Source organism: Emys orbicularis, chromosome 7 (assembly GCF_028017835.1).
Source record: "Emys orbicularis isolate rEmyOrb1 chromosome 7, rEmyOrb1.hap1, whole genome shotgun sequence".
NCBI classification, from domain to species: Eukaryota; Metazoa; Chordata; order Testudines; family Emydidae; genus Emys; species Emys orbicularis.
In genome coordinates this window covers 106,417,804-106,432,494 of record NC_088689.1, presented here as the reverse complement: position 1 = coordinate 106,432,494, position 14,691 = coordinate 106,417,804, and the positions used below count along the sequence as shown (strand labels likewise).

Below are 14,691 nucleotides of genomic sequence, written 5' to 3'. Positions count from 1 at the left end.
GATTGTCTTTGCTCAGCCCCTGCATCGGAGGGCCTGAGCTAAGGGACTGTTTGCCTGCCCAGCCCCTGCTGCAGAGGGCCTGGGTCCCTTGACTGTTGTTTACTCAGCCCCCTGGACCAGAGGGCCTGAGATAACTGACTGTTTAATTCGTGCAGTAGGGAGTCGGTGTGGCTCCCCTCCTGTCCTGAAGGGTTGAGCCCCGGGCGCAAACCCTTTTACAGTCCAATAAAATATTTTACCTCATCCACCTTGTCTCCCTGATTTTTAAGGACTGCTTTGAGAGTTTTGATTTTCAAACAAAGCTGTTAGTGATAAGAAAGCAAAATAACCAAAATTCACTACATTTCTAATTAGTGAAATTTTTATCATTCCAAATTTGTTGGCTTTTAAATGGTAATATTGAAAAAAATTCCACACACATTATTACAGCTACTTTAAAAAATAAATTAAAATAGGACTTAAAGATAATTAAAATTGCAGTAAGAAATTACACATGGACGTTGTTAGTAGCATTCATATTTATGGACTTTAAAATGTGGACTTGAAATGTAAAATTCCACATTTAGTCTCTTAATAAGAAAAACAAGCTAATGTAAATTAACATTGCAAACAAAAACACGCTACAAATGTCACATTTTCAAAAGACTAAATCTGTATAATCAACAAATAGTAATACTTGTCATGACTTATACTACTATTACAGAACAGTAGTGGGAGACCATACGAACGTTCATACTGCGTCAGATAAAGGTCCCTCTAGCCCAGTATCCGGTCTTCTGACAACAGCCAATGCCAGGTGCCCCAGAGAGAATGAACAGAACAGGCAATCATCAAGTGATCCATTCCCTGCCACCCACACCCAGACTCTGGCAATCAGAGGCTAGGGCCACCATCCCTGCCCATCTTGGCTAATAGCCATCGATGGACCTATCCTCCATGAATTTATGTAGCTCTTTTTTGAACCCTGTTATAGTCTTGGCCTTCACAATATCCTCTGGCAAAGAGTTCCACAGGTTGACTATGCATTGTGTGAAGAAATACTTCCTTTTGTTTTAAACCTGCTGTCTATTAATTTAACGTGGTGACCCCTAGTTCTTGTGTTATGAGAAGGAGTAAATAATACTTTCTTCACACATGTCATTTTATAGACCTCAGTCATATCCCCCTTAGTCGTCTCTTTTCCAAGCTGAAAAGTCTCAGTCTTATTAATCTCTCCTCATATGGAAGCTGTCCCATACCCCTAATCATTTTTGTTGCCTTTTTCTGAACTTTTCCCAATTCTAATATATCTTTTTTGAGATGGGGCAACCACATCTGCACACAGTATTCAAGATGTGGGCATACCATGGATTTATGTAGAGGATATATGATATTTTCTGTCTTATTATCTATCCCTTTCTTAATGATTCCCAACAGTCTGTAACAGCAAGGGTCTAGATTAAATATTATAACTGACTTGACAAGAACAAGCTGTGAAAGGCTCCATCCAGGGGAAGATTTGAAACTAAAATTCCCAGCTTTACACCAGTAAATTATGCAACAACTTGGAATCTCAACGGGGGTGAGGAAAAAATGGAGAAAAAAAGAACTAAGTTCATATAAATGATCTTCCCACTGAAGATGGAAGGAGATATTCCACAGAAGATGGAAGGAGAGAGTGCAAGGGCTAACTACTTCTGATTTACAAGACTATGACAGGGTGTATAATCCCCTCACTGGACAGGAGGGGGTTAAGGAGCAACTCTGAGCTAAGGAAGCCCCGCCTCTCCACCCCGTAGAGCATGCTTGATTTGGAGGCGGGGTTTAAAAGGCAGCCAGAGGCTGGTGGGCCAGAGGGAAGGGTGTGCCCTGAGAGCTCCAGGGAAAGACATGAGCTGTGCCCACACCAAGCCTGGGAACTGGAGAACCACAGCACCTGGAGACTGACCAGGGCTAGAAGCTCAGAAGGTGGTGCTCTTCAGGCATAGATAGAGGCTGGCTGGGATGCACAGGGAGATAGTTTCCCTGGGTCACTTCCTGACTTGATACTGATGCAAGGCACCACCAGGTGAGTGAAGCCAAACCAGCCTGCCAAGGCCCTGGGTTGGAAACTGGTGGAGTAGGAAGGCCTAGACGCCAGCAGCCTGCCCCATGAGCTGCAGCCCCTAGGTAGGGTGGTTGCCCACAGAGACATTCAGAAACAACAAATTGCACTCCAGAGCCCTCTATTTCCTCACATTTCCCTTAATGGTACTACTGTGTGTGTGTGTGAAATATCACTCTTCGTTCAGTGGGGAAGCAAATTATGGGCTTCAGAATTTATAAAAACTGCTAATTTGGGGGTGGGGATTTCTCCTCCCAATCACTGGAGATTTTTGTGGCTGGGTACAGGCTCCATTCCTCCTCATTGGGTGCTGGGGAATGGTACATCTTCAGGCCACACAATCTCTTCTTATGACTACTTGAATTAGAGCGGTCATCTAGCAAGTGCTCACTGCTTTTGGGCTACTGTCCCTTTAAAATGTCTCTAGATGACTGATGGACAGCCAAAGAAGTTCCCTTTCCTAATATTATTCATGTTGGTGGACCTGAGCTGAGCCTAAAGACTCTGCCCTGTGAAAAAGTCACAACAAGTCTAATTTTAGCATTCTGCAGGTTCTATGGATCGAGTATCTTCAACACAGAATAGAAAGCAACCCCTGTAGCTGGTGAATTTCTTGTGAACCAGCAGCTGCAATGGCTTATTTTGTCTGGATCAGACCTGTGGAGTTTTGCACTTTGCTGTGTGGGAAGAAAAAAATTGTACTTTTTTTTTAAATAATGTACAAAAGCATTTACTCTGAACTATTTCAAAGGGAAACTGATTTATACTGTACCTGCTTCTCATACTCTTTTAGAAGTTTTGAAGTTAGATGAGTTGCTGCACTTAATTCATTCTGGTTTAAAAAAACAAAGGGAAACAGTTTAATCCTATTTTTTTCATCTAATCAATATATACTTTAGGCATTACATTTATGAAGAGGAAACATAGGAATACAGAACAAAAGGTTAAAATGGAAATCATCTCAAAATACATATAGCCAGATTTTCAGAGAAGCTGAGACCCACAACTCCCACTGAAATTAATGGGAGTGGTGGGTGCTGAGTATTTCTGAAAGTCAATGCAACAGTACATATCATGCACACTGTAGAGTTATCAGACCCATAAAAATTGGACTTGCCTTCAAATTTGCAATTATCTTGCAATTTGCAGACAACAAAATATTAGTTCACATCAGCCATCTTAGTTACTGAGTATTAACTACATGTGGGGATGAAAATTGTTAGAACAAACCATTCCATTAACTGGTTACAAACTTCTTAAAATAACTGTAGACAGGGACTAAGGAAAGCTCTGCACAAGCAGTTTCATACACCTGAACAGCAGAAAGTGCAGAAATAAACAACAACAAAAGGAAGGTAACACAATGAAGGTAACACAATGAAGCAACATGCAAGTAACAAACAGGTGGGTCATGAAAAGAACCACCACCACCACCACATTCAAGTCAAGATAAAACAAAGTAAGGCAAAATACAAGCTACAGGAACTAATGTTAACAAGATGAAGTGAATACAAGAAGAAACTGTCCAAATGTATTTATAAACTAATATTACAGCCACAATGGCAATTGTTCAGAAAAAAAATCATTTAGACATCTAAAGGTGTGTTAAGTGCAAAAAGAACACAACTCTTCCACCGGACAAATCTTGTTTCAAAACCAGCAGGCCTTGGCAAACATGGCATTTTCCAGTTTTCATCTCTAATTTTTAACCTATAGTTTAAAAAAATACAGTTTACCCATGTTCAAATAAATTAGTTAAAAGATGTTTTTTATAAACTTTCTAAATGCATACAGGGAACAGCTATAATTTTACCTGTGCATCATAAATTCGACGCATGGCTTGATACAACTGGTGGATGTAACTGGAAATTGCTGCAGCATCTTCTTCAAATACACCCAGCAAAGAACGTGTCTGTCAAAAATAGAACACACAATGAATTTGTATTACTCTTTTAAAAATCAATTTAGCAAAGAATCTCATGGTATTTCAAAGACATTAAATATGATTTATTTAATGAATTAGACACTAAAACAGATTTCTTTTTCCAAGTGACAGCAGAAAGACCTCAAAACTAGTAAAAATAGGGTTTAAGAAAACATGTTTCTTATTCATAATTTAGAGGCTCATTTTTCTAAAGTTTACAAACGTTTCAAATTACTGTAAGTGTCTTTATATGTTTCTCACTTGATAGAAGTAGATATGTCAGAGTGAGCAGTCCCCTTTAAGGGAACTGGGCTCAGTCTCATATGTGCCTGGTTAGCCCATCTCCCAGATGACAGGACTGAGAATTTAGAGCAGGGGTAGGCAACCTATGGCACGCGTGCTGAAGGCGGCACACGAGCGGATTTTCAGTGGCACTCACACTGCCCAGGTCCTGGCCACTGATCTGGCGGGCTCTGCTGTGACTCCATCTGGGGCTGTATCAGACCTTCTTCACAGAGGTAAGACGACTTTACAGACTTTACAATAAGGTGCTTTCAAATGCCTAGACATCGTAATACACAAGCAATGCCTCACACATTCTAGCCACCCCTTGATTTTACCAGCAGTGGCTGCACAAGGTTACTCTAGCTTGCAGAAAGTCTTCAGCTAAAATCCAACTGAATTTCAGCAATCTACTTAATTACTGATGAAAGTTTAAGTTTTGGAGTATAATTTTGTTGCATCGTAAAGGGCAACTAACTACACAGCTGAATAATCTTTATACACAGAATACTTTCTGGAATATCTCCTTAGCAGACAGGAAACATTTGTGAAGCTCACTTAAATTGAGAGCTAACAAACAAACCTCAGCAACAATGCTTTCTTGCAAAGCAGAGGTTTTTTCCATGTTTCTCCTTATCAGACTTTTGCTAACAAGACAATTCAGTGACACTTGAGAAGATAAGTAAAATGCCCTATTTACACAAACATTCTTGAACCTAGCAGTGAACTACTTATATTTCTATTACATACTCCATTTCTAGAGTGGAGTTCTAACTTCTAGAATAAGCAGAGGATGTGCAAAATCTGAAATTATGAAGCTAACCTGCTGTATCCTGACAGCCTTATACTTATGAAACTTTTAATGTTTTCTAATGGAGACAGAGGGGAAAACATAAGATAGAACACCTGAGTGCAGAATGGCAGACGCAATACCCTCAAAACAGAATATTAACAGCAGTAGCTGACAGTTTCAAAAGGGGGGAGGGGAGGGAGAGAAGGGGCAAAATTTACCATTTTGAAATAAAATAATATACCTAAATTTAGTGGTATTTCCTATTAACATGAAGACTGTTATTGCAATCTAAAACTCTGTGGTGCAGGGTTCAAATATTCAAGAAAGTGAAAATATATGTAGCAACTAAGTTGCACTGAAGTATGTTTATTTAAAGTTAAACATTATTAATTAATTGGATTTCTATTTGTGTTGTGTTTATTACCCTGAACAAATCCACTCAGTAACAGAGTATGATAAAACATAGGCCTGTTGCTTAGAAGTCTAAAAAGCTGAAGCTCAGTTACTTTGGGTATGGAGCTTGGCTTAAACTCAAGCTTCCAGAAAAAATCTAATTGGTATTGTATGCTCTTTGGGACAGAAACTCTGTCTTCCTGTATATGTAGAATGTGCTTACCACATTGCAGAAGCTACCGGAATACAGTAAACAGTAATCAACCTTATCTGGTGTCAAAAAAAAACCCACTGTGTCTAGTGAGAGTGATTTACAGGATGCTAGATTTTTTTTTTTTAAGTATCATTGTACATGTCTTAAAATACTACTGCTAATGTAGAAGTCCTTCTGTAGTCTATCACCACAGTTTTTGGCTATCCTATAGCACAACAGGTTTCAAAGGCAGTTCTTCAATTTGTGCAGGATCTTGCAGTAATGAACTAATGGGTATGACTAATTGAACTTTAGTTATTACATGTAGCACAGTTTGCTAAACTGCATAAAGAACTGATTGTGCTTTTTGATAATCTTATCTCTATCTTCCTTTTAAGATAGTCTAAACAACACCAAGTGTTTAAAGTTTGACATTCCAGAGGCAAAAGGTAGCTTTTTCCTCATTAAAAAACACTGATAGCTTTAAGACTTAATAGAATTTGCAGTACTACAAGCTAAAGTTAGGGCAAACAAATCTTATGCTTCAGATTGTAAACTGCGCTCACATCTGGCTCAGGAAGGAATTTCCCTGCCTAACTCCAGCACTGCACAACTGTCTAGGTCAGGAGTTCTCAACCTCTTCAATACCATGACCTATGTTACACCAGAAAAGTTTCAGGATCCACCTAGTCATAAAGAAATGGAGTGGTCATGACATTCTGATTGAGAATTCATTACACTTTGTGTCTTACTCCCTCTCCCTCTGAAGAAGGAGATACCAAATGCTACAGTATGATCCAGTAAAACAAACTGTTCCACTTTGTGGCCTTGAACTGCTGTCTACTTCTGAAATAATGGAACCAGACTGTAAAATGAGACCGTAGTTGTTTTTATTTACTTAGCGATGGTCAGAAGTAGGATTCAGGACAGAGCATGGAAGAATGTAAGGAATAAAATTACTTGGTCTCTAATATGTTTTGCTTCTGCCAGCATTTTCTACCCAAACTAATTGTTTTAAGTAGACACAACTTTACCCTTAAAAATCAAAAAATTAAGACCTGTGCCACATGAAAGCATGTAGGCAAATCTAGCAGGTAAAAAGTGCAGGCTCAATAGTGAGTAATGATCTCTATCTAACTCAAAATAGACTAGACTAACTAAAGCCTGCCACAAAACCTCCACTGAAGGACTTTCTAGACGATCAACATGTCTGAAAGACTGTAAAGGGATTAAACAAACTGTATTTTGAATTGGTGTCTATAAGTTAACAAGCCATCCTTACATACAGTGAGTATTTCCAACAGCAACTTTCTTTCCTTAAGATTAGTGAAAAAGTATATTTAACAGAAGGGGGCAAAAACTGTTTACTTTGGATGCTAAATTATCTTGCATTTGATATCTTGAGTAAAGAATCTCTGGCTCTGAATAGTCTGTGTGGAGAGCAGAGATTCATTTGTTAAAATCAGTTTAAAAAAAACTGGGATATGAAAGAAAAGACTTCACAGTGAAAGAACAGGTCAATGTTAGTTCTTTTTAGGATCAGAAGTAGTAAGTTTTTGAAGGGTCAGTCTTTCAGAGAAGACAAACCTCAGAGCTTGAACACTTGGGGTCATTAAACAACATGTGGAGCTTTTCACATGAGCAGTGGCTTAAGCCCTGGCTTCCTGGACAAATCCCAAATGGATTATATTTTGCCTACCTGAATTCCTCTACAATTTCAAGTGAATAAGGTATTTTTCTTTTGATCCTAAAATATTCAGTAGTCGTATACTGGATTAAACAACTGTTGCCTTTCAGTCCAGAGATAGCTATATTTCAATGGTGGGTGAATTGATCCTAATAGATTCTGGAAAATATTAGTAGAGCATTTTTGTATCTTTGAATAGAAAGCAGTATATAAAGTAGTAAAAATACTAATAATTCATTTGACTAATTACTATCATGCATACCATTCTAAAAATATTTGAAGTACTTTTAAATGTAAATTCAGACTTATTTTAGTATTTAGAATATTAAACACAGGATTGTTCTTGGAGTTTATTTTTCCTTCCATGGCTCCTATGAGTAACAACATATTTTAAAACTTAAGTGATGATCTAGTTGTCAAAGTTCCTCTGGAAACTTCTCTGCTTTCTAGCCCACTCCCTTCTTCTGCACTTACTCTTAGATCAATACTGCTAATATGTAGCAATATAGTATGATGATTTCAAAATGTAGGGTAGTCAAACCCTCTATGGTTTTTCCCTTCACATTTTAAAAGGTCCCTATAACCATTTTATTTTAGTTAAGTATTTTAAAATATTAGTCTTTTTAATAAAAATTTCCATTTTATATAAGTAGCACTACATAACTCACCACCTTGCTAAAAATCCTAAATTAAGCTCAGAAATAGCAATATGTGCACTGTCAAAATATTACAAATCATCCTCAGTTACTGACTATTTGATTTATTAGTGTGTCAGTCAACATTGTTCTATAAGCTGACATTTGCCAGCTGATAGTGTAATAAGAGCAATGTTCACTTAGCATGAAATATTATACATTAGTGTTATATTGTTCAGTGTCAAGAAGGAGATTACAAAACAGTATCTGGTTAACTCTGGCGACAGCTGGCAGCATTTATGGATATCCTGCCTTCTTAATATCAAGCAGCAACTGATGAACCAAACAGCAAAAAATGAGTGAAGAAATCAGAGTAATTAAAAAGCTGTAAGCCAATAGCATGTATTTCCAGTCTAGGCACAGCTCTCAGAAACACTTCATGAATCCAAGCAGTCTTCATAATTTTTAAAAAATAATTTTTTACAATGTAAAAGTTTTGGTTAAGACATAGCCACAGGATTCACATTAACAAAAACTCTTCTCAAATTGACAATGGGAATGAGTAATATTTCAAAATAAAATGGCCTGTATTTTAAGATTAAGCTCCTAGGAACAGGAGACTTGCACATTAAACATCACACCGCTGCAGTGCTGTTTAAGTAAGAGTACGGCCTTTAATATGATCGAACTAATCACTAGTCAGAGCACACCTGCAAGGTAGGGATGACGTGAGGGGGGAAACTGACACACAGAGTGACTTCCTCCCTGCCCCCCAAGCTCACACATTTACACAGTGGCAAAGTTGCGGGGGAAGCTCGGGGTCTATTTACGGCTTGACACTGCTGTGGCTCACAGCATCAGAGACCTCCCAGCAAGAGCAAGACTGGAAATACAAGCGGGGCGCTCCTGTACCCTATGCCAGGGGTTGTTCCCCAGGCCCCTGGGAGTTCGCCCCGGACATCAGTCTCGGCTTCCTGCCCCTTCACCGCATCCAGCCACCTAACCTGTCTCCGAACATCCCCCCGAGCTACAGAGCCCGCGGGCCCCAACCTAGGGCTACCACCGGGCGCAGAGCCCCGGGCCCTGGCTCCAACCTGCGGCAGCCCTGTCCCCGCGCAGAACCCCAGGGCCCGACCCGACTGGGCCCCTTTCCTCTCACCTGGGGACTGTCCTCCAACGTCTCCTCAATGGGTAGCTTGTCAATCCCGGGCATGGCGATGGCTGGGTCTCTACGGGCCGACGCGCCCACAAACCCTCCCGTGCACCCAACACTGAACCCCTCCCCCCTTCGTCAGCACAGCCACAACCCAGCCCCGCCCCGGAAATCCCGCCCCCTCCGCCGCCTTCTCATTGCTCAACTGAGGCGTCACTCTAATTACGTGTAGGGGCGGGTCTAGGAGAGAGGGCGTCGAGTGACGTATGGAGCGGCCCTGGCGCTACTGCTGCTGCCCGCCCGCTCGCTCGCTCTCAGGCTGGGAGTGGCTGAGTCTGCTGCGTCCGCCTACGATCTCCCCGCCCAGCACAGGGGGAACCAGGCCCAGTTCCGGGCGGCGTACGCAGGCTCCTACTTCGGTCTCGTCAATCCAGCTCCGCCCTTACCCGGGGCGACTCCTTCCCGCAAGGGAGCAGCCTCGTCACCGCCCCGCGCTGTGTGGCTGCGAGTCCCCGTCTCAGGATATAATCACACCCATAACCAACGCGAGTGGGTTTACAGCTCTAAAAGTTGGGAGGAGCAGGTCTTGGATGTTTCGGAGGGAGAGACGCGCACTGGGACTTCACTTTTCCCCTTAAAATGCCAGATGGTGGTTGTGCTTTTCTTCTGCTCAGGCATTTAGAATTTCACATGGTTTTGAACCTTTCTTAAACTGTGATAGCCGTCCTATGAGGAATTAGTTATCCCCACCCCCTTCTACACTACATCTTCTGTTTAACACGTGTTGAATACAGTGACTCCCCAGCATGGTTTGTTTGAACCAACATGTTACAATTGTGTTCAGAAGTCCTGTTTGCATCCTGCTATGGAAGTTAACCTCAAACATTTTTGAGTGTCAAAGTTGTTTGTAATAATTCCTTTTAACTCTGGACATGGTTTTAAACCACTGTTCTGCTTCATATAGCACAACAGAATTAGAAAACCCTTTTCAAACATGCTTGTAACTAACTGCAGTTGTTTACTAGAAGGACACATTGGCCTGTCCTGTTCCAGCCTCCCCCCCGCATCATTCTTCAAAGGCCCTTTTTATAGCTTTGTGAACAGAACATCTTGACCTTGAGTATTGTATTTGTGTGGTTCCTGTAGATGTTAAAATGGATATCTGAGAAGTATGTGATATTCATACCCTAATTGCTAAACATTTTAATTTCAACTCCATTCAAAACAGAAAACAATGAGTGTGTAATGAAATACAGCAAGAAATATAAATTCAAACATTTGAAAGGCTAATGACAGGAGAAAAACAAGGAGATAAAATACATTTGAAATTGTAAAATAATAGTTTTTTAAAAAGAAATTATTTGGTGTCATTGGTGGGGAAAAAATGACCACAAGAACTTTTGATGGAAAACCAGTAACATTTGAGTAAAGTGGTTATTATTAGTGGGTAAAAAGAAAAGAAAGGGGACTGCTTCCCCTTCTCAAGAGAAAGAGAGACATTATATGTCAGGCAAGAAAAGAAGGGTAGGAGAATTTATATTGTTAAATAAACTCCAGTGAGTGTGGTGCAAAGCTAGGTTAGAAAGTGTGATAAGTCTGTTAGTGGAGCAAATGATTAACTAATGTACAGTATTTTCATTGTGATAAAAATTTGTTTATCATTATTTATATAAGATTCCATACTCTAAAAGAATTAGATGAGATGTAGACATTAAATCATGTAGTGGTTGGGGAAGGAAACTAGAAGTAGTAACTCAGGTTCAACTGGTTTAATTCCCAGCTACTGACTCATTATGTGGCCTGAGGCATGTCACTTAGCCTCATTTTCTCTCTTTCTCTATCTGCAATATGTGACTAATCTTGCCTATCTCACAAGGATGTTGTGAGGATTAAGATTTGCAGTAACATTCTTATATGTCTGGTTCTCCAAATTAAAATTGTATGGATATGCCATACACTAATTCACAATCTATAAATGTCATGAATGGCTTTCCTTTTTTGAAATCAGTCAACTAGTGACCATTTAGTACAGCTAAATTTTTTTGGGGGGGGAGGGGGATTTTTTTACTGGCGACAATTTGTATATTTTGTACAATGTGTAAGATTGAGGACATGTTTCCTTAGCAAAATCATAGATGGTAGCAAGTGGGATTTAGGAAGTGGAGTTTCTGTTGCTTCTCTCATCTATGCACCTCTTTAGATGGCAACAGTCATTTATTTTCTTTTAGTTGCCATGAAGTGAAAATAATACATCTTAAATTAGTGCTGAAGAGTTGGAAGTGTGCTACAACAAAACCACAACAGACTTGGCATTAAAATGTAGAAATTTGATTTGGCATGCAGAATAATCTCAACAGGCACATGAAAAAAGGGTTCAGTCCTGCTCCTGTTGAAGTTAGCAGTAAAACGCCAATTGACTTCAAGCTGGGTTCTTTTTTTATTATACCCTGCAACATATGGGGACTTAGCTGTTTGAAATGGATCCCTTGAATAAAAAAATAAGATTTGTTAATCTTCTAGTAATGTTGTTTGTATTTTTGCAATTTTTAGAAGGCAATATTATGCATGTATCTTTAGAAAGTAATTTGTTGAACAAGACTAACACTGGGAACCTGGGAACCCTAGATGGCAGTATTACTTTAGTTTCAGTTCTTCAAACACCAACTGAGTTCAACTGAGGCCTGGTCTACACTACTAGGTTAGGTCAAAATTAGCCGCGTTAGGACGATTTTATAATGAATGCGTCTACACAACCAACCCCATTCTGCTGACCTAAAGGGTTCTTAAAATCGACTGCTGTACTCCTCCCTGATGAGGGGAATAGCGCTAAAATCGACCTTCCTAGGTCGAATTTGGGGTAGTGTAGACGCAGTGCTGTGCAGTTCAATGGTATTGGCCTCCAGGATCTATCCCAGAGTGCTCCAATGTGACCGCTTTGGACAGCACTTTCAACTCCGATGCACTAGCCAGGTACACCGGAAAAGCACCGAGAACTTCTGAATTTCATTTCCTGTTTGTACAGCATGGCGAGCTCATCAGCACAGGTGACTATGCAGTCCAGAATCGCAAACGAGCTCCAGCACGGAGCGAACGGGAGACGCTGGATCTGATTGCTGTATGGGGAGAAGAGTCTATGCAGGCAGAACTCCGATCCAGCAGAAGAAATGCTGATATATATGCCAAAATCGCACAGGGCATGGTGGACAGAGGCTACAGCAGGGACACACAGCAGTGCCACGTGAAAATTAAGGAGCTCAGGCAAGCCTACCAAAAGACAAAGGAGGCAAACGGTCACTCCGGATCAGCCCCAGACATGCTGCTTCTATGATCAGCTACATACCATTCTAGGGGGGGACCCTACCAGTACCCCACCGCTCTCCGTGGACACCTGCAAGGTGGCAGCCTCACACATCAGGGATGAGGATTTTGTGGAGGAGGAGGATGCGCAGCAGGCAACCAGAGAATCTGTTCTCCCCAGCAGCCAGGACCTTTTCCTTACCCTGGAGCCAATACCCTCCCAGGGCGTGATCGGAACACGCAGGAGGAGCTGCTGAGGCTAATGGGGGAGCAAACAGACATGATGAGGCGTCTGGTGGAGTTGCAGGAAAGGCAACTAGAGTACAGACCCCTGCCTGCCCTCCTCGCCAAGTTCCATATCCTTCTCACCCAGACACCCAAGAACGCGGCATGGGAGGCTCCAGGCCCACTGCCACTCAACTCCAGGGGATGGCCCAAGCAACAGAAGGCTGTCATTCAAACTGATTTGTAGTGTGGCTGCAATAAGCAATGTGGCCTTGTCCTTCCCTCCTCCCCAACCCCACACCGTTATCAAACCCTTTGTACACCCATAGGGTGACCAGATGTCCTGATTTTATAGGGACCGTCCCAATTTTGGGGTCTTTTTCTTATATAGGCTCCTATTACTCCCCACCCCCGTCCTGATTTTTCACATTTGCTGTCCGGTCACCCTATACACCCGGGCTACCTTTTACTAGTCAGCGTTGTCAGTGATCTCAAGTTTTTTTTTAATAAATAAAGAATTAATGGATTCAGAACAATAGGGACTTTATTTCCTGTGCCAGCTGTGGTCGAAGGGGGGGAGGGGGATTGGATTACAAGGAAGTACATTCAACACGGGGGGCGGGTTTGCATCAAGGACAAACACACACAACTGTCACACCGTAGCCTGGTCAGTCATGAAACTGTTTTTCAAAGCCTCTCTGATGCGCCGCGTGCCTGGGTGTGCTCTTCTAATTGCCCTGGTGTCTGGCTGTTCAAAATTGGCCACCCGGCAATTTGCCTCAATCTCTCACCCCACCATAAATATCTCCCCCTTGCACGCAGCAAGCAGCAATAACAATGGGAATATTGCTTTCGCTGAGGTCTAACCTACTCAACAAACTGTGCCAACGCCCCTTTAAACGTCCAAAGGCACATTCTACCACCATTCTGAGCTTGCTCAGCCCATAGATGAACTGCTCCTTACTGCTGTCCAGGCTGCCTGTGTACAGCTTCATGAGCCATGGGAGCAAGGGGTAGGCTGGGTCCCCAAGGATAACTACTGGCATTTCAACATCCCCAACGGTAATTTTCTGATCTGGGAAGAAAATCCCTTCTTGCAGCTTTCTGAACAGCCCGGAATGCCGAACGATGTGAGCGTCATGCACCTTTCCCGACCATCCCACATTGATGTTGGTGAAACGGCCCTTGTGATCCACCAGTGCTTGCAACACCATTGAGAAGTATCCCTTGCAGTTTATGTACTGTTTGGCAAGGCGGTCTGGTGCCAAGATAGGGATATGTGTTACGTCTATCGCCCCACCATAGTTAGGGAACCCCATTGCAGCAAAGCCATCCACTATGACCTGCACGTTTCCCAGAGCCACTACCCTTCTTAGAAGGGTATTGATTGCCCTGGCTACTTGGATCACAGCAGCCCCCATGGGACACTTGCCCACTGTGAATTGATTCCCAACTGACCGGTAGCAGTCAGGCGTTGCAAGCTTCCACAGGGCTATCGCCACTCACTTTTCAACTGTCAGGGCAGGTCTCATCTTGGTATTCCTGCGCTTTAGGGCGGGGGAAAGCAACTCACAAAGTTCCATGAAAGTGGCCTTACACATGCAAAAGTTTCATAGCCACTGGGAATCATCCCATCCCTGCAACACCATGCAGTCCCACCAGACTGTGCTTATTTGCCGGGCCCAGAATTGGCGTTCCACTGTATCAACATGCCGCAATGCCGCCATGATATCCCAATTGCCACATCCTGTGCTTTCAGAAACGTGTGTGACCATGTCCTCCTCACAATCTTCCTCGTGCTGGCGGCTCCTAGCCAGGCTCTGCACATACTGCAGGATAATGTGCGAGGTGTTTACAATGCTCACGAAAGCAGTGCGCAGCTGAGCAGGCTCCATGGCGTCTGCACGGATAACCCAGGAAAAAAGGCACAAAATGATTGTTTGCTGTTGCTTTCAAAGAGGGAGGGAGGGGAGACTGACGACATGTACCCAAAACCACCCGCGACAATGTGTTTGCCCCATCAGGC

The 14,691-nt window shown here is 42.1% G+C and overlaps 1 protein-coding gene across 1 annotated transcript in view; it reads right to left on the bottom strand.

Moving 5' to 3' along the window:
• APPL1 (adaptor protein, phosphotyrosine interacting with PH domain and leucine zipper 1) overlaps window positions 1-9,264 on the bottom strand; it is a 52,916-nt gene extending 43,652 nt beyond the window's left edge. The window contains exons 1-3 of the mRNA XM_065407495.1: window positions 9,150-9,264; window positions 3,897-3,995; window positions 2,856-2,915 (exon numbers count right to left, since the gene is read on the bottom strand). Coding sequence (XP_065263567.1) covers window positions 2,856-2,915; window positions 3,897-3,995; window positions 9,150-9,203 — 213 coding nt within the window. The 5' untranslated portion in view covers window positions 9,204-9,264. The remainder of the gene's footprint in view (window positions 1-2,855; window positions 2,916-3,896; window positions 3,996-9,149) is intronic.
• Between the last annotated feature and the right edge of the window lie 5,427 nt (window positions 9,265-14,691).